We start from the raw sequence: 27,289 nt of genomic DNA, 5'->3' as shown, positions 1-27,289 counted from the left end.
CCTCTCTCTCTCATCATACCTACTGTCTCTCTCCTCTCTCCCCCTTTCTGTCTCTATCCTCTCTCTCTCATCATACATACTCTCTCTCCTCTCTCTCTCATCATACCTACTGTCTCTCTCCTCTCTCCCCCTTTCTGTCTCTCTCCTTTCTCTCATCATACCTACTGTCTCTCTCCTCTCTCTCTCATCATACCTGCTGTCTCTCTCCTCTCTCTCTCTCCATCATACCTACTGTCTCCTCTCTCTCTCTCCATCATACCTACTGTCTCTCTCCTCTCTATCATACCTACTGTCTCTCTCCTCTCTCCCCCTTTCTGTCTCTCTCCTCTCTCTCTCATCATACCTACTGTCTCTCTCCTCTCTCTCTCATCATACCTACTGTCTCTCTCCTCTCTCTCTCTCCATCATACCTACTGTCTCTCTCCTCTCTATCATACCTACTGTCTCTCTCCTCTCTCCCCCTTTCTGTCTCTATCCTCTCTCTCTCATCATACCTACTGTCTCTCTCCTCTCTCCCCCTTTCTGTCTCTATCCTCTCTCTCTCATCATACCTACTCTCTCTCCTCTCTCCCCCTTTCTGTCTCTCATCATACCTACTGTCTCTCTCCTCTCTCCCCCTTTCTGTCTCTCTCCTCTCTCTCTCATCATACCTACTGTCTCTCTCCTCTCTCTCTCCATCATACCTGCTGTCTCTCTCCTCTCTCTCTCTCCATCATACCTACTGTCTCTCTCCTCTCTCTCTCTCCATCATACCTACTGTCTCTCTCCTCTCTCTCTCCATCATACCTACTGTCTCTCTCCTCTCTCTCTCTCCATCATACCTACTGTCTCTCTCCTCTCTCTCTCTCATCATACCTACTGTCTCTCTCCTCTCTCTCTCCATCATACCTGCTGTCTCTCTCCTCTCTCTCTCCATCATACCTACTGTCTCTCTCCTCTCTCTCTCTCCATCATACCTACTGTCTCTCTCCTCTCTCTCTCTCCATCATACCTACTGTCTCTCTCCTCTCTCTCTCTCCATCATACCTACTGTCTCTCTCCTCTCTCTCTCTCCATCATACCTACTGTCTCTCTCCTCTCTCTCTCTCCATCATACCTACTGTCTCTCTCCTCTCTCCCCCTTTCTGTCTCTATCCACTCTCTCTCATCATACCTACTGTCTCCCTCCTCTCTCCCCCTTTCTGTCTCTCTCCTCTCTCTCTCATCATACCTACTGTTTCTCTCCTCTCTCCCCCTTTCTGTCTCTATCCTCTCTCTCTCATCATACCTACTCTCTCTCCTCTCTCTCTCTCCATCATACATACTGTGTCTCTCCTCTCTCTCTCCATCATACCTACTGTCTCTCTCCTCTCTCTCTCTCCATCATACCTACTGTCTCTCTCCTCTCTCTCTCTCCATCATACCTACTGTCTCTCTCCTCTCTCTCTCTCCATCATACCTACTGTCTCTCTCCTCTCTCTCCTCTCCATCATGCCTACTGTCTCTCTCCTCTCCATCATGCCTACTGTCTCTCTCCTCTCCATCATGCCTACTGTCTCTCTCCTCTCTCTCTCTCTCTCTCCATCATGCCTACTGTCTCTCTCCTCTCTCTCTCTCTCCATCATGCCTACTGTCTCTCTCCTCTCTCTCCATCATGCCTACTGTCTCTCTCCTCTCTCTCCATCATACATACTGTCTCTCTCCTCTCTCTCCATCATGCCTGCTGTCTCTCTCCTCTCTCTCCTCTCTCCATCATGCCTACTGTCTCTCTCCTCTCTCTCTCCTCTCTCTCCATCATGCCTACTGTCTCTCTCCTCTCTCCTCTCCATCATGCCTGCTGTCTCTCTCCTCTCTCTCCATCATGCCTACTGTCTCTCTCCTCTCCATCATGCCTACTGTCCCCTCTATTCCTTCCCTCTCTCCCCTTCCCATCTCCTCCAGACTGGTCCACTCAGGACCGGGGAAGAGCTCTCCCCTGCTGGACTCGGAGCTCTCCTTTGGGCTGCGCACAGGCACCAAGCAGGGCGTGGAGACCCACTTGTTCCGGGTGGACTCGGCCAAGGAGCTTTCGGCCTGGACCCACATGCTGGTGGACGGCTGCCACAACGCCGCCGAGCTCATCCAGGAGGTCACCACAGGTATAGATACAGGAGTAGCAGATGAAGTTAGCCCACTGGGGGAGCTAACACGAGTCTTCAGATCTCAGACAAGGTTCCAGTTCAGGAATGAGGAGCATCCGCCAAGTCCGCTGAGCTAATGCATGAGCTCGGGAAGCTAACACAAGTCTTCAGGTCTTAGACAGGGTTTCGATACAGAACCATGCTCGCGTGATGAGGGGTCTGAGACTGAAGGACTTGTGTTAGGTCTATGTGGACTTTTCAATTCATTCAATTCATGTTAATTCTATTCCTGAATTGAAATGGAATTGAACCCATCTCTGATGCCAAATAATACACCAAGTCCCACTTAATCAAAACAAACAGCTACAAAATACTACATACAGGGCATTCAAAAGTTAACCTGTACTTTCAAAAACATTGTGAATGTTGATTGCTAATGAAGTTAGTGCTTGGTGTCAACCTGAAAGACTGTGTCACGTTAGCGATGAATCGTTGCTGCATCACAGGTATTTAGAAAAGTAACATTTTACTGCTCCAACTGCAATATATCATAATGAATGGCTGTAAGACAGCAGCAAATGGTCTAGCAAAGACCTACAGCAAGTATGTGCAGGTCTGGCTGTTTTATATAGGGTAGTCCTGCCCTCTGCTGGCGTTGTTGTGTGTTGCAACATAATAACAATAAAAAGTCACTCATCACCTTCATGGGAGGCAGCCACATTTTAGCTGCCTGCACCTACAAAATCAATGAAATCCAACTGTCTGCATTCATATATTCACTGTATGATCGATGTCAATGTGATAGAACAGATCAGTCAATCAACTACTGTACCTTTAGTATTCAGTTTTGTAAGGGGAGTGATACAGAAACAAAGAGCAACCTAAAATCAGAACCTTTAGGGGCAGTTTCCTGGACACAGATTAAGCATAGTCCTGGTTCTGGACCAAAAAGCAAGATAATCTCCTTTGAGAATGTTTTTTAGTTGAGCACTAGGTCTAATCTGTGTCTGGGAAACCGGCCCTTAGTGACCAACCTTCCTAATGCCTTTATCTGTGGTCCCTGGCAGCCTGCAGCTGGAACGGGAAGGAGTGCAACCTGGGAGTGCACATCGACGAGGGCTTTAGCCTGTTCACTGAGGAGATGGGCATCAGGAAGACGGTGCTCCTCCAGCAGCCCTTCGAGCGCCTGCGCATGTCCTCAGACGACGGTGTACACATGATCTTCCTCGACTTCGGAGGGCCAGAGGCGGAGATTGTGAGTTGGACTGTTTACTGGACTGTTTGGTGTTGGTTGGCTGCTTGGTGTTGGTTGGCTGCTTGGTGTTGGTTGGTTGATTGGTGTTGGTTGATTGCTTGGTGTTGGTTGGTTGATTGGTTGGTTGGTTGCTTGGTTTTGGTTGCTTGGTGTTGGTTGCTTGGTGTTGGTTGGTTGGTTGCTTGGTGTTGGTTGCTTGGTGTTGGTTGGTTAGTTTGTTGGTTGGTTAGTTTGTTGGATGGATGGTTAGTTGGTTGCTTGGTGTTGGTTAGTTGGTGTTGGTTGGTTGGTTGCTTGCTTGCTTGCTTGCTTGCTTGCTTGCTTGCTTGGTGTTGGTTGCTTGGTGTTGGTTGGTTAGTTGGTTGCTTGGTGTTGGTTGGTTGGTGTTGGTTGGTTGGTGTTGGTTGGTTGCTTGCTTGCTTGCTTGGTGTTGGTTGCTTGGTGTTGGTTGCTTGGTGTTGGTTGCTTGGTTGTTTGATGTTGGTTACTTGGTGTTGGTTGGTTGCTTGGTGTTGGTTGGTTGCTTGGTGTTGGTTGGTTGCTTGGTGTTGGTTGGTTGCTTGGTGTTGGTTGCTTGGTGTTGGTTGCTTGGTTGTTTGATGTTGGTTACTTGGTGTTGGTTGGTTGCTTGGTGTTGCTTGGTTGCTTGTTGTTGGTTGGTTGCTTGGTGTTGGTTGCTTGGTGTTGGTTGCTTGGTGTTGGTTGCTTGGTGTTGGTTGCTTGGTGTTGGTTGGTTGGTGTTGGTTGGTTGGTTGTTTGGTGTTTATTTTTTTTCTTCACTTTCTATCTGTCTCTCTGTCTCTCTGTCTCTCTGTCTCTGTCTCTCTCTCTCTCTCTCTCTCTCTCTCTCTCTCTCTCTCTCTCTCTCTCTCTTTCGTCCTAGCTGTATCTCCTTTCTCCTTTGCTGTTGGGTTCCTTCTCTTGTTCACATGACAAACCTCATTTTCAAACCCCCAAAAAAGTTTCAATACAGAGTAAACGTTTTAACAGAGTAGTCATTGTTTGCTATGCTAACTCAACTATAACAACGTCAAAGGTGATAATGAACTTCTCTCTCTCTTCCCTCTGCCTCCCCTCTCCTCTTTCTAACTCCCTCCTTTCCTCTTCCTCCCTTGCAGCAACTGGACCTCCACTCCTGCCCCAAGACTATGGTGTTCATCATCCACTCCTTCCTCTCTGCTAAGGTCAAGCGGCTAGGCCTGTTAGCATGATAACAGTTTGACCTGCAACCCCACCGAAGCGTATTTACATGCAGCCATGACTCTTAACGTTAGGAGGATGTGATGTCACTGCAGAGGATATGATGTCAGCGCTCTGTTTCAAACCGCCACCAAGCAGTTATAACAGACAGCATTGATATTACAAAAATCATGACGGCTTTGAAATTTGTTACAGCATTTTCAACTGTTACCTGCATTGTTTACTGATTGAACTATTCAGAGAGGTTAGTGTTTTATCATCCTAAATCTACGTTATTTTTATGTTTTGGCTGCCATTTTGAGAAACATTATTTTATGTCTGCTATTAAGGATGTTTTCCAAATGCTGATTCAGAGACATTTTGAGTGCAGCGAAAAGACTCTCCCTGCATTTCTTTAGTAGATTCATAAATGTTTCCCATAGCCAATATCAACATGAAGATAAACTATGTCATAAAGCAAATTTAAAGTTAATCCCTAAATCCAAATGTTTAGAAACGGTTTATTAATTTCACGTAACCCCAACTCCAACTAACTTGAATGACCTTATGCATAAGAGTGCTATGCATTTATATCGATAGAGTATATACACAGTTTGACACTGTATAATTTCAGTCAAGTGTGCATACCCCTTTTGATTTAGGAAGTTCACCCTCTAGATAATTTTAATTTTGATGAAATATCGATGGAATAGTTCTAACATTGGTATTACCAGAGCCTTCTAGCTGTATGTGTTTGTAACTATATACCTATAGCGCCTTCAAAAAAAAATAATAACTTGAATTGTTCCACATTTTGTTGTGTTACAGCCTAAATTTAAAATAGATTAAATCGATTTTTCTCTCACCCATCTACACACAATACCCCAAAGTGAAAACATGTTTTTAGAAATGTTATCAAATGTATTGAAAAAGAAATGCAGAAATATCTAATTTACATAAGTATTCACACCTCTGAGTCAATACATGTTAGAATCACCTTTTGCAGCGATTACAGCTGTGAGTCTTTCTGGGAAGGTCTGCACACCTAGATTGTACAATACTTGCACATTATTATTTTAAAAATTCTGTCAAGTTGGTTGTTGATCATTGCTACACAGCCAGCCATTTTCAAGTCTTGCCGTAACTTTAACTAGGCCACTCAGGAACATTCCATGTCGTCTTGGTAAGCAACTCCAGTGTATATTCGGCCTTGTGTTCTAGGTTATTGTCCTGCTGAAAGATGAATTTGTCTCCCAGTGTCTGTTGGAAAGCAGACTGAACCAGGTTTCCCTCTAGGATTTTGCCTGTGCTTAGCTCTATTCCATTTCATTTTATCCTAAAAAACTCCCTAGTCCTTGCCGATGACAAGCATACATATAACATGATGCAGCCCCCACCATGCTTGAAAATATGAAGAGTGGTACTCAGTGATGTGTTTTGTTGTATTTGCCCCAAACATAACACTTTGTATTTACAACATAAAGTTAATTTCTTTCCCACATGTTTTGCTGTATTACTTTAGTGCCTTATTGCAAACAGAATGCATGTTTTGTAATATTTTTATTCTGTACAGGCTTTCTTCTTTTCACTCTCTCATTTAGGTTAGCATTGTGGAGTAACTATAATGTTGTTGATCCCATCCTCAGCTTTCTCCTCTCACATCCACTAAACTCTGTATAATGTCACTATTGGCCTCATGGTGAAATCCCTGAGCAGTTGTCCTTCCTCTCCGGCAACTGAGTTAGGAAGGATGCCTGTATCTTCATAGTGACTGGGTGTATTGGCACACCATCCAAAGTGTAATGAATAACTTCACCATGCTCAAAGGGATGTAAAATGTCTGCTTTTTTTATTTTTACCCATCTACCAATAGGTATTGGAAAACCTCCCTGGTCTTTGTGGTTGAATCTGTTTTTGAAATTCACTTCTCGACTGAGGGACCTTACAGATAATTCATTGTATGTGTGGGGTACAGAGATGAGGTAGTCATTCAAAAATCATGTTAAACACTATTATTGCACACAGTGTGAGTCCAGGCAACTTATTATGTGACTTGTTAAGCATATTTGTACTCCTGAACTTATTTAGGCTTGCCATAACAAAGGGTTGAATACTTATTGACTCAAGACATTTCAGCTTTTCATTTTCAACTAATTTGTAAACATTTCTAAAAACAAAGTTCCACTTTGACATTATGGGGTATTGTGTGTAGGCCAGTGACACAATATCTGAATTGAATCAATTTTACATTCAGGCTGTAACAGAACAAAATGTGGAAAAAGTCAAGGGTTGTGAATACTTTCTGAAGGCACTGTACATATTTGGCTCTGGGTATAACATTATCAATGAATACATTGATAGTGTTTCATATTGAAAGAGCAATGGGTTATCAGAGTATATGCTATAGGTACTGAGATTATATATTGAAACCGTTCTCACAAAGCTAGTTGAATACACATTATTTTGTCTTCTTAATGACTACAGCCAAAATCACAGATGCATTTGAAAGATATAAGCTTGTTGGGAAGTAATGATGCGGTTTTGATACAGCGTTAGTCCTTTTGTTAGTGTGTGCATTTACAGAAATTATCGCGAACCAACTGAAAATAAACAAAAATGGCGTCTATAGTTTACCTGACAATGTGTTCAATTGCCCCCATTTATTTTGTGTCAAAGGAAAATCCACTATTTGTGGCCTTCTCTCTACAATGCTAAACAAACTTATATTAATATATATTTCAAAACGAAAACTTTTTTGCTTTCAAGAATAAAAATGTATTGTATATTATAATTTAAACAAAAGGTGTGCCTTGCAAGGTTGTTTGTATATAAAAGTGTAATAAACTTTGATTGTTAACTTTTACTGTTCTTTATTGGTAGATCTCTAGATTTTATTCTTTTATTTAATCTTTATTTTAACAGGGAAGACAAATTGAGAACTGGTCTCTTTTTCAAATGCGCACTGTATAATAAAACATAAATATACACATTATACACATAAATATACACATTATACACATAAATATACACATTATATACATAAATATACACATTATACACACACACCTACAGTACCAGTCAAAGGTTTGGACTCACCTACTCATTCCAGGGTTTTTCTTTATTTGCTACTATTTTCTACATTGTAGAATAATAGTGAAGACATCAACACTATGAAATAACACATATGGAATCATGTAGTAACCCAAAAAGTTGTAAACAATTTTTAGATTCTTCAAAGTAGCCACCCTTTGCCTTGATGACAGCTTTGCTCACTCTTGGCATTCTCTCAACCAGCTTTACCTGGAATGCTTTCCCAACAGTCTTGAAGGAGTTCCCACATATGCTGAGCACTTGTTGGCTGCTTTTCCTTCACTCTGTGGTCCAACTCATCCCAAACCATCTCAATTGGGTTGAGGTTGGGTGATTGTGGAGGCCAGGTCATCTGATGCAGCACTCCATCACTCTCCTTCTTGGTAAAATAGCCCTTATACAGCCTGGAGGTGTGTTGGGTCATTGTCCTGTTGAAAAACAAATGATAGTCCCACTAAGCGCAAACCAGATAGGAAGGCGTATCGCTGCAGAATGCAGTGGTAACCATGCTGGTTAAGTGTGCCTTGAATTTTAAATAAATCACAGACAGTGTCGCCAGCAAAGCACCCCCACACCATCACACCTCCTCCTCCATGCTTCACGGTGGGAACCACACATGCGGAGATCATCTATTCACCTACTCTGCGTCTCACAAAGACATGGCGGTTGGAACCAAAAATGTCAAATTTGTACTCATCAGCCAAAGGACAGATTTCCACCGGTCTAATGTCCGTTGCTCGTGTTTCTTGGCCCAAGCAAGTCTCTTCTTCTTATTGGTTCTACCATGAAGGCCTGATTCACGCAGTGTCCTCTGAACAGTTGATGTTGAGATGTATCTGTTACTTGAACTCTGTGAAGCATTTATTTGGGCTAAATTAAATTAAATAAAGGGATGGTAATCAAGGTGATGATGAGGTCCATGTGTGCGTAATGATGGGGAGCAGGTGTGCGTAATAATAATAATAATAATAATATGCCATTTAGCAGACGCTTTTATCCAAAGCGACTTACAGTCATGCGTGCATACATTTTTGTGTATGGGTGGTCCCGGGGATCGAACCCACTACCTTGGCGTTATGATGATTGCCAGGACCAGTGGTTAGTAGACCGGCGACGTCGAGTGCCGGAGCAGGGGAGCGGGAGTAGGCTTGACAACGGGAACACGTTCGATTGGAGAACCATCTAATGAGTGAACATGTAGTTCATCAGATTTTTTTTACGAGAGTTTAAAAACAACATGTATTTTGTTTTGCCCGTATTTTAAATCAGCAAGGGATTCCTGCATAGCTATAAACATCTGACTGTAATTTTGACACAGCCAGATCAACAGTCAGGTCAATAGCATACATAATAGTATTATCCGCATATAGATGAAGTTTACAATTTTTTACAGATTGACCAATGGTGTTTATGTAAATAGTGAAGAGAACAGGTCCCAAAATCGACCCCTGTGGTACACCTTTATGTACTTCAAGAAATGTAGACTTAACCACATCAATCATGATGGCCTGAGTTCTGTCACTAAGATAATCATGAAACCATGAACAGGAGTCTGAACTCAGGCATAATGAGGACAACTTATTCAATAAAATAGCATGATCAACAGTATCAAAAGCTTTTGACAGGTCCACAAACAAAGTAGCACATTTCATGTTAGTGTCTAAAGTATTGACAAGATAATTAACAACTAAAGTGGTTGCTGTAATAGTGCTATGCCCAGGCCTATACCCTGATTGGTTTACATTCAAAATACATTTCTCAGATAAAAAAGTTGTAGATTTACCAAGGATTCAAGAATCTTAGCTAGACAAGGAAGCCTTGAAATGGGGCGATAATTATAAAAATCACTACTATCTCCGTCCTTATGGAGTGGCAGTACAAGAGCTGATTTCCATACTTTTGGAATATTTCCTGATAACAACGTTAAATACAAAATGTGGGTTATTTTGCCAACAGTGATGGGCGCTGCACACTTAAGCAGACCAGGATCCCTGTAGATTTCTTGTTGTCTATTGCTAGCAAATCATCCAGGACTTATTTTTCTGTAAAATAGCATAAAAGAAAAGCTTTGACTATCATTTCTCTTATCATTCATCAAGTTTCCCCTATCAGCATCCAGCCCAATATCATTGTGAATAGGCTTAGAAGTTATTTCAAAGAGATAGCCTGCTGAAAAAGAAAAGGTGATTAAATGGCACTTTATTTTCGTAATGAGGCCAATGTCTGAATGAATTTGTTGTGGCAGAGAAGAGGAAGTAGAACCCTTAAGGGATTTGACAGTTTTCCAATATTTAACCGGGTTCCCATTACAATCCGAAAGAGCGGTTACATAATAATCAGATTGAGCTTTTCTGATTTGTCTTACACAATGATTCCTCAGTTGCTTAAAATGTTGCTAGTCCGGCCCTAAGCCTGTGTTCCAGGCCTTGACCCAAGCATCATCTCTTTTATGAATGACTTCTGATATTTCCGGAGTGTACCAGGCTTTCGATCTACCATTAACCCTTAATTTTTTGAAGGGAGCATGATTATTCACAGTAGATCACGTAAAAAAGCCTGTTCACTGAAGTTTTTAAGTTCCTCTTTGTGATGACACGAGGCTTAGATTTGTGTATTCTCACATCTCTAACACAAACAACTGGGCAATGGCCACTAATGTCTTGGGCGAAGACACCAGTGGAAACATATTTATCTGGCGTAATCGTTAAAATAAGATCAATCAGAGACAAAATGCTTAAAGATAGTAGCTCAAATTTTTTGGCAAGGGAAATGGATTTCAGTAAAGAGACAGATAATAGTTTTTTTGATAAGAATGGCCACTCCACCCCCTCTACCCTGTCTGTCAGCTCTGAACACATTATAACCCTCAATATTCATATCAGAGTACAGAATGTCCCCAGAGATCCAAGTTTCAGTCAATACCAAAATGTCCGGATTTGTCTACATAACCTAGATCTTGATGTAATCCAGTAAAGGAAGTAAGCTCCTAATGTTCAGATGTGTCAACCCAAGTCCTTTACGATTTTTAAAGTCACATGGAGTCTCCAACTCAAACAAGCTACGTTCAATAGGCGGTTGCAGGCCCTGTCTGATGGGTGATAATGATATAGTTGGTATGGCTATAAGATTGCATAGAACTGCACCATTTGGTCTATCCCTATTAGTAATAGAAGAAGTAGAAATTGGAATGACTTTTCCAACGTTAGCGCCATAGGGCCTGAGGCCGCAGCCAATGTCAATATGAGGAACTCTCAGAGTAACCAATGATGGAATGTTATAAACTGATGTACATGGGCTTTGGTTGCTATCGTGCATCAGTCCAAGCCTTCTATGTGATTTGAAAACCAAGGGGGTATTCAAGTTTATGGAATTCACATTCGAACTAAAAGCACTGGGTGAGCAGACCACAGTGGGCTTCTCTTTTGAGCTAACAATAGCAGATCTAAGAGTGGAGTTCAAACGAATGGGTACAAGATTACAACTGACAACTCCCCTGGCAGTATAGACAATAGTACGACAATAACGCTTAGAAAGGATGGGAGGTATTACCTAAGTGGGGGTTGGTCTGTCTCTGAGTCAATATCTTAACGCGGCCCTGAAATCATATGAGTTTGATTGACAAGCTGCATATGTAATGAAGGTTCCGCAGTAACTGCAGTGTACTGTGTTTTTTGGGATGCAGTACTTGCCGAATAACTGCAGTATAACTGCAATGTACTGAAGTTGAAATATACCTGCAGTGTACTGCAGTTGAACTGCAGTTAAACTGCATTGTTAAAGTACACTACAAGAAAACTGTTATTTTGGACGCAGTACTTTCCGCATAACTCCAGTACAAGTTACACTGCACTGTAACTGCAATATTTTTTCGGAAGAGACGTGCGGCCATTCCGGGATGCGAACCGCTGTCCACATCAACACTTCATACCCACAAACCAGTGTGCTTACCAAAGCGAACAGCGAAAATGCTGATTCAAAATCCCCAAAACTAAGAGCTTTTTACTGTATGGGATAATCCCCTTAAAATCATTGGAAAAATTTGACATGGCATCAAACAAAGTAACGATCAACTGAGTCCTTATTGGATGGACATGGCTCCTTTATTCCTTTCCTCACCAGTAATTTATTCTTCCAGTTCAATACTGGGCTTCACGGTCAAAGACATTCACAAAATTGCTTTGCTTATACAACAGACGTGTGGAGTCTCAGAACCAGTGGGTAGTCTGACAGTTTATTAACTCAAAGCAAATTGGCCCCAGCCACTACAGCTAAGGTGGATGCATCCCATATAGCACCCTATTCCCTACGTAGTGCACTATAGGGTTGTGGTCAAAAGTAGTCCACTATGTAAAGATATGGATAGCCATTTAGGACGCACATGATGGCTTTACAGTCTACTGCTGAGGGAACAGTAGGATATCCATGAAGTGTAATAACCCTTGCCATTGTAAATCAGTATTGCAAATAACACCTGCTTTTAGATTTTTACAGTAATGGCACAATATCAGTGAAGTACAGGTGGCACATGCCAGTAAATCTAGTCTCAGTGGCTTCACCAGCTCCATGGCACAACAAGAGAGCGAATAATAATACTGTATATGAAACTAAAGCAGGATGGAGAATCCACATTAGCCCCCCCTTGCTAGCTGTGGTTGAGGGGTTGCCATGGCAACTGGGAGTCTAGGAGATTGGCAGCGGCCTCAGTGTTCTATCAGTTAGCTGGAAAAATTGCCAATCATCCCGTTAGATCCGCCATCTGAAAGGAAGGCCACAGAAGATTATGTGAATATATTTTTATTAAAAAATGGGAGGCCACTTACGAGAGAGCGAGAAGAAGGGGGAAATTGGTGGCAGCGGTGGAATACGCATCAGTATTCAGCAAAGGTCACATCGGGCTTTTTAAAATTATAGCTAGTCGTTGTCTGGAGAGCTAAAAAATAATACATACAGACAAAGGATTAGGATATTGATATATTGATATTAATCTATTTCTTATCTATAGAGATTCTCCCAATTTTTTGGTCATTTAATTTGCCGATATTATTAGCTGCAGCTTCATGCGATGAATATAGAAACTTAGTGGAGTAATTCATTAAACTGAATAAGGGAGGATAACGTACAGTATTTAATCTGTTGCTGCTACAGACAGCTGGAAAAACACCTCATGCACTCTCCTTGTCAGACTAATAGCTGTACAGCCATGTCCACCACCAGCCAAACACTGCTAGGCTTCAAAGGCCTCAGCGCAGAATATACTAACATCTCTCCAATTGTCTTTACTAACCTCTCTAACTGTCTATTCTAACATCTCTACCTGTCTATTCCAACATCTCTACCTGTATATACTAACCTCTCTACCTGTCTATTCTAACATCTCTACCTGTCTATTCTAACATCTCTACCTGTATATACTAACCTCTCTACCTGTCTATTCTAACATCTCTACCTTTCTATACTAACCTCTCTACCTGTCTATACTAACCTCTCTACCTGTCTATACTAACCTCTCTACCTGTCTATACTAACCTCTCTACCTGTCTATTCTAACATCTCTACCTGTCTATTCTAACATCTCTACCTGTCTATACTAACCTCTCTACCTGTCTATACTAACCTCTCTGCCTGTCTATTCTAACATCTCTACCTGTCTATACTAACCTCTCTACCTGTCTATACTAACCTCTCTACCTGTCTATTCTAACCTCTCTACCTGTCTATACTAACCTCTCTACCTGTGTATACTAACCTCTCCACCTGTCTATTCTAACCTCTCTACCTGTCTATACTAACCTCTCTACCTGTCTATACTAACCTCTCTACCTGTGTATACTAACCTCTCTACCTGTCTATTCTAACCTCTCTACCTGTCTATACTAACCTCTCTGCCTGTCTATAATAACCCTCTCTACCTGTCTGTACTAACCTCTCTACCTGTCTATTCTAACATCTCTACCTGTCTATACTAACCTCTCTACCTGTGTATACTAACCTCTCTACCTGTCTATACTAACCTCTCTACTAACCTCTCTACCTGTCTATACTAATCTCTCTACCTGTCTATACTAACCTCTCTACCTGTCTATACTAACCTTTCTACCTGTCTATACTAACCTATCTACCTGTCTATACTAACCTCTCTACCTGTCTATACTAACCTCTGTACCTGTCTATACTAACCTCTCTGCCTGTCTATACTAACCCCTCTACCTGTCTGTACTAACCTCTCTACCTGTCTATACTAACGTCTCTACCTGTCTATACTAACCTCTATACCTGTCTATACTAACCTCTGTACCTGTCTATACTAACCTCTCTGCCTGTCTATACTAACCCCTCTACCTGTCTGTAATAACCTCTCTACCTGTCTATACTAACGTCTCTACCTGTCTATACTAACCTCTATACCTGTCTATACTAACCTCTGTACCTGTCTATACTAACCTCTCTGCCTGTCTATACTAACCCCTCTACCTGTCTGTACTAACATCTCTACCTGTCTATACTAACCTCTCTACCTGTGTATACTAACCTCTCTACCTGTCTATACTAACCTCTCTACTAACCTCTCTACCTGTCTATACTAATCTCTCTACCTGTCTATACTAACCTCTCTACTTGTCTATACTAACCTCTCTACCAATCTATACTAACCTCTCTACCTGTCTATACTAACATTTCTACCTGTCTATACTAACCTATCTACCTGTCTATACGAACCTCTCTACCTGTCTATCCTAACCTCTCTACCTGTCTATACTAACCTCTCTACTAACCTCTCTACCTGTCTATACTAACCTCTCTACCTGTCTATACTAACCTCTCTACCTGTCTATTCTAACATCTCTACCTGTCTATTCTAACATCTCTACCTGTCTATACTAACCTCTCTACCTGTCTATACTAACCTCTCTGCCTGTCTATTCTAACATCTCTACCTGTCTATACTAACCTCTCTACCTGTCTATACTAACCTCTCTACCTGTCTATTCTAACCTCTCTACCTGTCTATACTAACCTCTCTACCTGTGTATACTAACCTCTCCACCTGTCTATTCTAACCTCTCTACCTGTCTATACTAACCTCTCTACCTGTCTATACTAACCTCTCTACCTGTGTATACTAACCTCTCTACCTGTCTATTCTAACCTCTCTACCTGTCTATACTAACCTCTCTGCCTGTCTATACTAACCCTCTCTACCTGTCTGTACTAACCTCTCTACCTGTCTATTCTAACATCTCTACCTGTCTATACTAACCTCTCTACCTGTGTATACTAACCTCTCTACCTGTCTATACTAACCTCTCTACTAACCTCTCTACCTGTCTATACTAATCTCTCTACCTGTCTATACTAACCTCTCTACCTGTCTATACTAACCTTTCTACCTGTCTATACTAACCTATCTACCTGTCTATACTAACCTCTCTACCTGTCTATACTAACCTCTGTACCTGTCTATACTAACCTCTCTGCCTGTCTATACTAACCCCTCTACCTGTCTGTACTAACCTCTCTACCTGTCTATACTAACGTCTCTACCTGTCTATACTAACCTCTATACCTGTCTATACTAACCTCTGTACCTGTCTATACTAACCTCTCTGCCTGTCTATACTAACCCCTCTACCTGTCTGTACTAACCTCTCTACCTGTCTATACTAACGTCTCTACCTGTCTATACTAACCTCTATACCTGTCTATACTAACCTCTGTACCTGTCTATACTAACCTCTCTGCCTGTCTATACTAACCCCTCTACCTGTCTGTACTAACATCTCTACCTGTCTATACTAACCTCTCTACCTGTGTATACTAACCTCTCTACCTGTCTATACTAACCTCTCTACTAACCTCTCTACCTGTCTATACTAATCTCTCTACCTGTCTATACTAACCTCTCTACTTGTCTATACTAACCTCTCTACCAATCTATACTAACCTCTCTACCTGTCTATACTAACATTTCTACCTGTCTATACTAACCTATCTACCTGTCTATACGAACCTCTCTACCTGTCTATATTAACATCTCTACCTGTCTATACTATATACTAACCTCTCTACCTGTCTATACTAACCTCTCTACCTGTCTATACTAACCTCTCTACTAACCTCTCTACCTGTCTATACTAACCTCTCTAGCTGTCTATACTAACCTCTCTACCTGTGTATACTAACCTCTCTACCTGTCTATACTAACCTCTCTACCTGTCTATACTAACCTCTCTACCTGTCTATACTAACCTCTCTACCTGTCTATACTAACCTCTCTACCTTTGTATACTAACATCTATACCTGTCTATTCTAACCTCTCTACCTGTCTATACTATATATTATTATCTCTACCAGTCCATACTATATACTAACCTCTCTACCTGTCTATACTAATCTCTCTACCTGTCTATACTAACCTCTCTACTAACCTCTCTACCTGTCTATACTAACCTCTCTACCTGTCTATACTAACCTCTCTACCTGTCTATACTAACCTCTCTACTAACCTCTCTACCTGTCTATACTAAACTATCTACCTGTGTATACTAACCTCTCTACCTGTCTATACTAACCTCTCTACCTGTCTATACTAACCTAAATACCTGTCTATACTAACCTAAATACCTGTCTATACTAACCTCTGTACCTGTCTATACTAACCTCTCTACCTGTCTATACTAACCTCTCTACCTGTCTATACTAACCTCTCTACCTGTCTATACTAACCTCTCTACCTGTCTATACTAACCTCTCTACCTGTGTATACTAACCTCTCTACCTGTCTATTCTAACCTCTCTACCTGTCTATACTAACCTCTCTGATTGTCTATACTAACCCCTCTACCTGTCTGTACTAACCTCTCTACCTGTCTATTCTAACATCTCTACCTGTCTATACTAACCTCTCTACCTATCTATACTAGCCTCTCTACCTGTCTATACTAACCTCTCTACCTGTCTATACTAACCTCTCTACTAACCTCTCTACCTGTCTATACTAAACTCTCTACCTGTGTGTACTAACCTCTCTACCTGTGTATACTAACCTCTCTACCTGTCTATACTAATCTCTCTACCTGTCTATACTAACCTCTCTACCTGTCTATACTAGCCTCTCTACCTGTCTATACTAACCTCTCTACCTGTCTATACTAACCTCTCTACTAACCTCTCTACCTGTCTATACTAAACTCTCTACCTGTCTATACTAACCTCTCTACCTGTCTATACTAACCTCTCTACCTGTCTATACTAACCTCTGTACCTGTCTATACTAACCTCTCTACCTGTCTATACTAACCTCTCTACTAACCTCTCTACCTGTCTATACTAACCTCTCTGCCGTTCTATACTAACCTCTCTACCTGTCTATACTAACCTCTCTAACTGTCTATACTAACCTCTCTACCTTTCTATACTAACCTCTCTACCTGTCTATACTAAACTCTCTACCTGTCTATACTAACCTCTCTACTTTAGTATACCAACCTCTCTACTAACCTCTCTACCTGTGTATACTAACCTCTCTACCTGTCTGTACTCAGCTCTCTACCTGTCTATACTAACCTCTCTACCTGTCTATACTAACCTCTTTACCTATCTATACTAACCTCTCTACCTGTCTATACTAACCTCTCTACCTATCTATACTAACCTCTCTACCTGTCTATACTAACTTCTCTACCTGTGTATACTAACCTCTCTACCTGTCTATACTAACCTTTCTACCTGTCTATACTAACCTCTCTGCCTTCTATACTAACCTCTCTACTAACCTCTCTACCTGTCTATACTAACCTCTCTACCTGTCTATACTAACCACTCTACCTGTCTATACTAACCTCTTTACCTGTGTATACTAACCTCTCTACCTGTCTATACTAACCTCTCTACCTGTCTATACTAACCTCTCTACCTGTATATACTAACCTCTCTTCCTGTATATACTAACCTCTTCCTGTTTATACTATATACAAACCTCTCCACCTATCTATACTAACCTCTCTACCTTTCTATACTAATCTCTCTAGCTGTCTATAGTAACCTCTCTACCTGTCTATACTAACCTCTCTACCTTTCTATACTAACCTCTCTACCTTTCTATACTAAGCTCTCTACCTGTCTATACTAACCTCTCTACCTGTCTATACTAACCTCTCTACCTGTCTATACTAACCTCTCTACCTGTCTATACTAACCTCTCTACCTGTGTATACTAACCTCTCTACCTGTCTATACTAACCTCTCTACCTGTCTATACTAACCTCTCTACCTGTCTATACTAACCTCTCTACCTGTCTATACTAACCTCTCTACCTGTCTATACTAACTTCTCTACTAACCTCTCTACCTGTCTATACTAACCTCTCTACCTGTCTATACTAACCTCTCTACCTATCTATACTAACCTCTCGACCTGTCTATACTAACCTCTCTACCTGTCTATACTAACCTCTCTACCTGTCTATACTAACCTCTATACCTGTGTATACTAACCTCTCTACCTGTCTATACTAACCTCTCTACTAACCTCTCTACCTGTCTATACTAATCTCTCTACCTGTCTATACTAACCTCTCTACTTGTCTATACTAACCTCTCTACCAATCTATACTAACCTCTCTACCTGTCTATACTAACCTTTCTACCTGTCTATACTAACCTATCTACCTGTCTATACGAACCTCTCTACCTGTCTATATTAACATCTCTACCTGTCTATACTATATACTAACCTCTCTACCTGTCTATACTAACCTCTCTACCTGTCTATACTAACCTCTCTACTAACCTCTCTACCTGTCTATACTAACCTCTCTAGCTGTCTATACTAACCTCTCTACCTGTGTATACTAACCTCTCTACCTGTCTATACTAACCTCTCTACCTGTCTATACTAACCTCTCTACCTGTCTATACTAACCTCTCTACCTGTCTATACTAACCTCTCTACCTTTGTATACTAACATCTATACCTGTCTATTCTAACCTCTCTACCTGTCTATACTATATATTATTATCTCTACCAGTCCATACTATATACTAACCTCTCTACCTGTCTATACTAATCTCTCTACCTGTCTATACTAACCTCTCTACTAACCTCTCTACCTGTCTATACTAACCTCTCTACCTGTCTATACTAACCTCTCTACCTGTCTATACTAACCTCTCTACTAACCTCTCTACCTGTCTATACTAAACTATCTACCTGTGTATACTAACCTCTCTACCTGTCTATACTAACCTCTCTACCTGTCTATACTAACCTCTCTACCTGTCTATACTAACCTAAATACCTGTCTATACTAACCTCTGTACCTGTCTATACTAACCTCTCTACCTGTCTATACTAACCTCTCTACCTGTCTATACTAACCTCTCTACCTGTCTATACTAACCTCTCTACCTGTCTATACTAACCTCTCTACCTGTGTATACTAACCTCTCTACCTGTCTATTCTAACCTCTCTACCTGTCTATACTAACCTCTCTGCCTGTCTATACCAACCTCTCTACCTGTCTATACTAACCTCTCTACCTGTCTATTCTAACATCTCTACCTGTCTATACTAACCTCTCTACCTGTATATACTAACCTCTCTAACTGTCTATACTAACCTCTCTGCCTGTCTATTCTAACATCTCTACATGTGTATACTAACCTCTCTACTAACCTCTCTACCTGTCTATACTAACCTCTCTACCTGTCTATACTAACCTCTCTACCTGTCTATTCTAACCTCTCTACCTGTCTATACTAACCTCTCTACCTGTGTATACTAACCTCTCTACCTGTCTATTCTAACCTCTCTACCTGTCTATACTAACCTCTCTGATTGTCTATACTAACCCCTCTACCTGTCTGTACTAACCTCTCTACCTGTCTATTCTAACATCTCTACCTGTCTATACTAACCTCTCTACCTGTCTATACTAGCCTCTCTACCTGTCTATACTAACCTCTCTACCTGTCTATACTAACCTCTCTACTAACCTCTCTACCTGTCTATACTAAACTCTCTACCTGTGTGTACTAACCTCTCTACCTGTGTATACTAACCTCTCTACCTGTCTATACTAATCTCTCTACCTGTCTATACTAACCTCTCTACCTGTCTATACTAGCCTCTCTACCTGTCTATACTAACCTCTCTACCTGTCTATACTAACCTCTCTACTAACCTCTCTACCTGTCTATACTAAACTCTCTACCTGTCTATACTAACCTCTCTACCTGTCTATACTAACCTCTCTACCTGTCTATACTAACCTCTGTACCTGTCTATACTAACCTCTCTACCTGTCTATACTAACCTCTCTACTAACCTCTCTACCTGTCTATACTAACCTCTCTGCCGTTCTATACTAACCTCTCTACCTGTCTATACTAACCTCTCTACTAACCTCTCTACCTGTCTATACTAACCTCTCTGCCGTTCTATACTAACCTCTCTACCTGTCTATACTAACCTCTCTAACTGTCTATACTAACCTCTCTACCTTTCTATACTAACCTCTCTACCTGTCTATACTAAACTCTCTACCTGTCTATACTAACCTCTCTACTTTAGTATACCAACCTCTCTACTAACCTCTCTACCTGTGTATACTAACCTCTCTACCTGTCTGTACTCAGCTCTCTACCTGTCTATACTAACCTCTCTACCTGTCTATACTAACCTCTTTACCTATCTATACTAACCTCTCTACCTGTCTATACTAACCTCTCTACCTATCTATACTAACCTCTCTACCTGTCTATACTAACTTCTCTACCTGTGTATACTAACCTCTCTACCTGTCTATACTAACCTTTCTACCTGTCTATACTAACCTCTCTGCCTTCTATACTAACCTCTCTACTAACCTCTCTACCTGTCTATACTAACCTCTCTACCTGTCTATACTAACCACTCTACCTGTCTATACTAACCTCTTTACCTGTGTATACTAACCTCTCTACCTGTCTATACTAACCTCTCTACCTGTCTATACTAACCTCTCTACCTGTATATACTAACCTCTCTTCCTGTATATACTAACCTCTTCCTGTTTATACTATATACAAACCTCTCCACCTATCTATACTAACCTCTCTACCTTTCTATACTAATCTCTCTAGCTGTCTATAGTAACCTCTCTACCTGTCTATACTAACCTCTCTACCTTTCTATACTAACCTCTCTACCTTTCTATACTAAGCTCTCTACCTGTCTATACTAACCTCTCTACCTGTCTATACTAACCTCTCTACCTGTCTATACTAACCTCTCTACCTGTCTATACTAACCTCTCTACCTGTGTATACTAACCTCTCTACCTGTCTATACTAACCTCTCTACCTGTCTATACTAACCTCTCTACCTGTCTATACTAACCTCTCTACCTGTCTATACTAACCTCTCTACCTGTCTATACTAACTTCTCTACTAACCTCTCTACCTGTCTATACTAACCTCTCTACCTGTCTATACTAACCTCTCTACCTATCTATACTAACCTCTCGACCTGTCTATACTAACCTCTCTACCTGTCTATACTAACCTCTCTACCTGTCTATACTAACCTCTATACCTGTGTATACTAACCTCTCTACCTGTCTATACTAACCTCTCTACTAACCTCTCTACCTGTCTATACTAATCTCTCTACCTGTCTATACTAACCTCTCTACTTGTCTATACTAACCTCTCTACCAATCTATACTAACCTCTCTACCTGTCTATACTAACCTTTCTACCTGTCTATACTAACCTATCTACCTGTCTATACGAACCTCTCTACCTGTCTATATTAACATCTCTACCTGTCTATACTATATACTAACCTCTCTACCTGTCTATACTAACCTCTCTACCTGTCTATACTAACCTCTCTACTAACCTCTCTACCTGTCTATACTAACCTCTCTAGCTGTCTATACTAACCTCTCTACCTGTGTATACTAACCTCTCTACCTGTCTATACTAACCTCTCTACCTGTCTATACTAACCTCTCTACCTGTCTATACTAACCTCTCTACCTGTCTATACTAACCTCTCTACCTTTGTATACTAACATCTATACCTGTCTATTCTAACCTCTCTACCTGTCTATACTATATATTATTATCTCTACCAGTCCATACTATATACTAACCTCTCTACCTGTCTATACTAATCTCTCTACCTGTCTATACTAACCTCTCTACTAACCTCTCTACCTGTCTATACTAACCTCTCTACCTGTCTATACTAACCTCTCTACCTGTCTATACTAACCTCTCTACTAACCTCTCTACCTGTCTATACTAAACTATCTACCTGTGTATACTAACCTCTCTACCTGTCTATACTAACCTCTCTACCTGTCTATACTAACCTCTCTACCTGTCTATACTAACCTAAATACCTGTCTATACTAACCTCTGTACCTGTCTATACTAACCTCTCTACCTGTCTATACTAACCTCTCTACCTGTCTATACTAACCTCTCTACCTGTCTATACTAACCTCTCTACCTGTCTATACTAACCTCTCTACCTGTGTATACTAACCTCTCTACCTGTCTATTCTAACCTCTCTACCTGTCTATACTAACCTCTCTGCCTGTCTATACCAACCTCTCTACCTGTCTATACTAACCTCTCTACCTGTCTATTCTAACATCTCTACCTGTCTATACTAACCTCTCTACCTGTATATACTAACCTCTCTAACTGTCTATACTAACCTCTCTGCCTGTCTATTCTAACATCTCTACATGTGTATACTAACCTCTCTACTAACCTCTCTACCTGTCTATACTAACCTCTCTACCTGTCTATACTAACCTCTCTACCTGTCTATTCTAACCTCTCTACCTGTCTATACTAACCTCTCTACCTGTGTATACTAACCTCTCTACCTGTCTATTCTAACCTCTCTACCTGTCTATACTAACCTCTCTGATTGTCTATACTAACCCCTCTACCTGTCTGTACTAACCTCTCTACCTGTCTATTCTAACATCTCTACCTGTCTATACTAACCTCTCTACCTGTCTATACTAGCCTCTCTACCTGTCTATACTAACCTCTCTACCTGTCTATACTAACCTCTCTACTAACCTCTCTACCTGTCTATACTAAACTCTCTACCTGTGTGTACTAACCTCTCTACCTGTGTATACTAACCTCTCTACCTGTCTATACTAATCTCTCTACCTGTCTATACTAACCTCTCTACCTGTCTATACTAGCCTCTCTACCTGTCTATACTAACCTCTCTACCTGTCTATACTAACCTCTCTACTAACCTCTCTACCTGTCTATACTAAACTCTCTACCTGTCTATACTAACCTCTCTACCTGTCTATACTAACCTCTCTACCTGTCTATACTAACCTCTGTACCTGTCTATACTAACCTCTCTACCTGTCTATACTAACCTCTCTACTAACCTCTCTACCTGTCTATACTAACCTCTCTGCCGTTCTATACTAACCTCTCTACCTGTCTATACTAACCTCTCTACCTGTCTATACTAACCTCTCTACCTTTCTATACTAACCTCTCTACCTGTCTATACTAAACTCTCTACCTGTCTATACTAACCTCTCTACTTTAGTATACCAACCTCTCTACTAACCTCTCTACCTGTGTATACTAACCTCTCTACCTGTCTGTACTCAGCTCTCTACCTGTCTATACTAACCTCTCTACCTGTCTATACTAACCTCTTTACCTATCTATACTAACCTCTCTACCTGTCTATACTAACCTCTCTACCTGTCTATACTAACCTCTCTACCTATCTATACTAACCTCTCTACCTGTCTATACTAACTTCTCTACCTGTGTATACTAACCTCTCTACCTGTCTATACTAACCTTTCTACCTGTCTATACTAACCTCTCTGCCTTCTATACTAACCTCTCTACTAACCTCTCTACCTGTCTATACTAACCTCTCTACCTGTCTATACTAACCACTCTACCTGTCTATACTAACCTCTTTACCTGTGTATACTAACCTCTCTACCTGTCTATACTAACCTCTCTACCTGTCTATACTAACCTCTCTACCTGTATATACTAACCTCTCTTCCTGTATATACTAACCTCTTCCTGTTTATACTATATACAAACCTCTCCACCTATCTATACTAACCTCTCTACCTTTCTATACTAATCTCTCTAGCTGTCTATAGTAACCTCTCTACCTGTCTATACTAACCTCTCTACCTTTCTATACTAACCTCTCTACCTTTCTATACTAAGCTCTCTACCTGTCTATACTAACCTCTCTACCTGTCTATACTAACCTCTCTACCTGTCTATACTAACCTCTCTACCTGTCTATACTAACCTCTCTACCTGTGTATACTAACCTCTCTACCTGTCTATACTAACCTCTCTACCTGTCTATACTAACCTCTCTACCTGTCTATACTAACCTCTCTACCTGTCTATACTAACCTCTCTACCTGTCTATACTAACTTCTCTACTAACCTCTCTACCTGTCTATACTAACCTCTCTACCTGTCTATACTAACCTCTCTACCTATCTATACTAACCTCTCGACCTGTCTATACTAACCTCTCTACCTGTCTATACTAACCTCTCTACCTGTCTATACTAACCTCTATACCTGTCTATACTAACCTCTGTACCTGTCTATACTAACCTCTCTACCTGTCTATACTAACCTCTCTACCTGTCTATACTAACCTCTCTACCTGTGTATACTAACCTCTCTACCTGTCTATTCTAACCTCTCTACCTGTCTATACTAACCTCTCTGCCTGTCTATACCAACCTCTCTACCTGTCTATACTAACCTCTCTACCTGTCTATTCTAACATCTCTACCTGTCTATACTAACCTCTCTACCTGTGTATACTAACCTCTCTAACTGTCAATACTAACCTCTCTGCCTGTCTATTCTAACATCTCTACATGTGTATACTATCCTCTCTACTAACCTCTCTACCTGTCTATACTAACCTCTCTACCTGTCTATACTAACCTCTCTACCTGTCTATTCTAACCTCTCTACCTGTCTATACTAACCTCTCTACCTGTGTATACTAACCTCTCTACCTGTCTATTCTAACCTCTCTACCTGTCTATACTAACCTCTCTGCCTGACTATACTAACTCCTCTACCTGTCTGTACTAACCTCTCTACCTGTCTATTCTAACATCTCTACATGTCTATACTAACCTCTCTACCTGTCTATACTAACCTCTCTACCTTTGTATACTAACCTCTATACCTGTCTATACTAACCTCTCTACCTGTCTATACTATATATTATTATCTCTACCAGTCCATACTATATACTAACCTCTCTACCTGTCTATACTAACCTCTCTACCTGTCTATACTAACCTCTCTACTAACCTTTCTACCTGTCTATACTAACCTCTCTACCTGTGTATACTAACCTCTCTACCTGTCTATACTAACCTTTCTACCTGTCTATACTAACCTCTCTACCTGTCTATACTAACCTCTCTACCTGTCTATACTAACCTCTCTACCTGTCTATACTAATCTCTCTACTAACCTCTCTACCTGTCTATACTAAACTCTCTACCTGTGTATACTAACCTCTCTACCTGTCTATACTAACCTCTCTACCTGTCTATACTAACGTCTCTACCTGTCTATACTAACCTCTATACCTGTCTATACTAACCTCTGTACCTGTCTATACTAACCTCTCTACCTGTCTATACTAACCTCTCTACTAACCTCTCTACCTGTCTATTCTAACCTCTCTACCGTTCTATACTAACCTCTCTACCGGTCTATACTAACCTCTCTACCTTTCTATACTAACCTCTCTACCTTTCTATACTAACCTCTCTACCTGTCTATACTAAGCTCTCTACCTGTCTATACTAACCTCTCTACCTGTCTATACTAACCTCTCTACCTGTCTATACTAACCTCTCTACCTGTGTATACTAACCTCTCTACCTGTCTATACTAATCTCTCTACCTGTCTATACTAACCTCTCTACCTGTCTATACTAACCTCTCTGCCGTTCTATACTAACCTCTCTACTTGTCTATACTAACCTCTCTACCTGTCTATACTAACCTCTCTACCTTTCTATACTAACCTCTCTACCTGTCTATACTAAACTCTCTACCTGTCTATACTAACCTCTCTACTTTAGTATACCAAACTCTCTACTAACCTCTCTACCTGTGTATACTAACCTCTCTACCTGTCTGTACTCAGCTCTCTACCTGTCTATACTAACCTCTCTACCTGTCTATACTAACCTCTTTACCTATCTATACTAACCTCTCTACCTGTCTATACTAACCTCTCTACCTGTCTATACTAACCTCTCTACCTATCTATACTAACCTCTCTACCTGTCTATACTAACTTCTCTACCTGTGTATACTAAACTCTCTACCTGTCTATACTAACCTCTCTACCTGTCTATACTAACCTCTCTGCCTTCTATACTAACCTCTCTACTAACCTCTCTACCTGTCTATACTAACCTCTCTACCTGTCTATACTAACCACTCTACCTGTCTATACTAACCTCTTTACCTGTGTATACTAACCTCTCTACCTGTCTATACTAACCTCTCTACCTGTCTATACTAACCTCTCTACCTGTATATACTAACCTCTCTTCCTGTATATACTAACCTCACTTCCTGTTTATACTATATACAAACCTCTCCACCTATCTATACTAACCTCTCTACCTTTTTATACTAATATCTCTAGCTGTCTATAGTAACCTCTCTACCTGTCTATACTAACCTCTCTACCTTTCTATACTAACCTCTCTACCTTTCTATACTAACCTCTCTACCTGTCTATACTAAGCTCTCTACCTGTCTATACTAACCTCTCTACCTGTCTATACTAACCTCTCTACCTGTCTATACTAACATCTCTACCTGTCTATACTAACCTCTCTACCTGTCTATACTAACCTCTCTACCTGTCTATACTAACCTCTCTACCTGTCTATACTAACCTCTCTACCTATCTATACTAACCTCTCGACCTGTCTATACTAACCTCTCTACCTGTCTATACTAACCTCTCTACCTGTCTATTTAACCTCTCTACCTGTCTATACTAACCTCTCTACCTGTCTATACTAACCTCTCTACCTTTCTATTCTAACCTCTCTACCTGTCTATACTAACCTCTCTACCTGTCTATACTAACCTCTCTACCTGTCTATTCTATCTCTTCCTGTCTATACTAACCTCTCCACCTGTGTGTACTAACTCTTTACCTGTCTATACTAACCTCTCTACATTTATATAATAACCTCTCTACCTGTCTATACTAACCTCTCTACCTGTCTGTACTAACCTCTTTACATGTCTATAATAACCTCTCTACATTTCTATAATAACCTCGCTACTTGTCTATACTTACCTCTCTAACTGTCTACACTACCTTCTCTACATGTCTATTCTATATACTAAACTCTCCACCTGTCTATACTATATATTAACATCTCCACCTGTCTATACTATATACTAACCTCTCTACCTGTCTATACTAACCTCTCTACCTGTCTATACTAACCTCTCTACCTGTCTATACTATATATTAACATCTCTACCTGTCTATACTATATACTAACCTCTCTACCTGTCTATACTAACCTATCTGCCTGTCTATACTAACCTCTCTAACTG

General features: G+C 40.7%; 1 protein-coding gene across 1 annotated transcript in view; it reads left to right on the top strand.

Moving 5' to 3' along the window:
• snta1 (syntrophin, alpha 1) overlaps positions 1 to 5,314 on the top strand; it is a gene marked incomplete at its 5' end in the record, with an annotated part of 67,468 nt that extends 62,154 nt beyond the window's left edge. Inside the window, 3 exons of the mRNA XM_084166601.1 lie at positions 1,921 to 2,117; positions 3,167 to 3,354; positions 4,473 to 5,314. Coding sequence (XP_084022727.1) covers positions 1,921 to 2,117; positions 3,167 to 3,354; positions 4,473 to 4,565 — 478 coding nt within the window. The 3' untranslated portion in view covers positions 4,566 to 5,314. The remainder of the gene's footprint in view (positions 1 to 1,920; positions 2,118 to 3,166; positions 3,355 to 4,472) is intronic.
• Between the last annotated feature and the right edge of the window lie 21,975 nt (positions 5,315 to 27,289).

This window comes from Coregonus lavaretus (genome assembly GCF_964263955.1).
Source record: "Coregonus lavaretus genome assembly, chromosome: 8".
Lineage (NCBI taxonomy): Eukaryota > Metazoa > Chordata > Actinopteri > Salmoniformes > Salmonidae > Coregonus > Coregonus lavaretus.
This window is presented reverse-complemented; position numbering and strand designations above follow the sequence as displayed.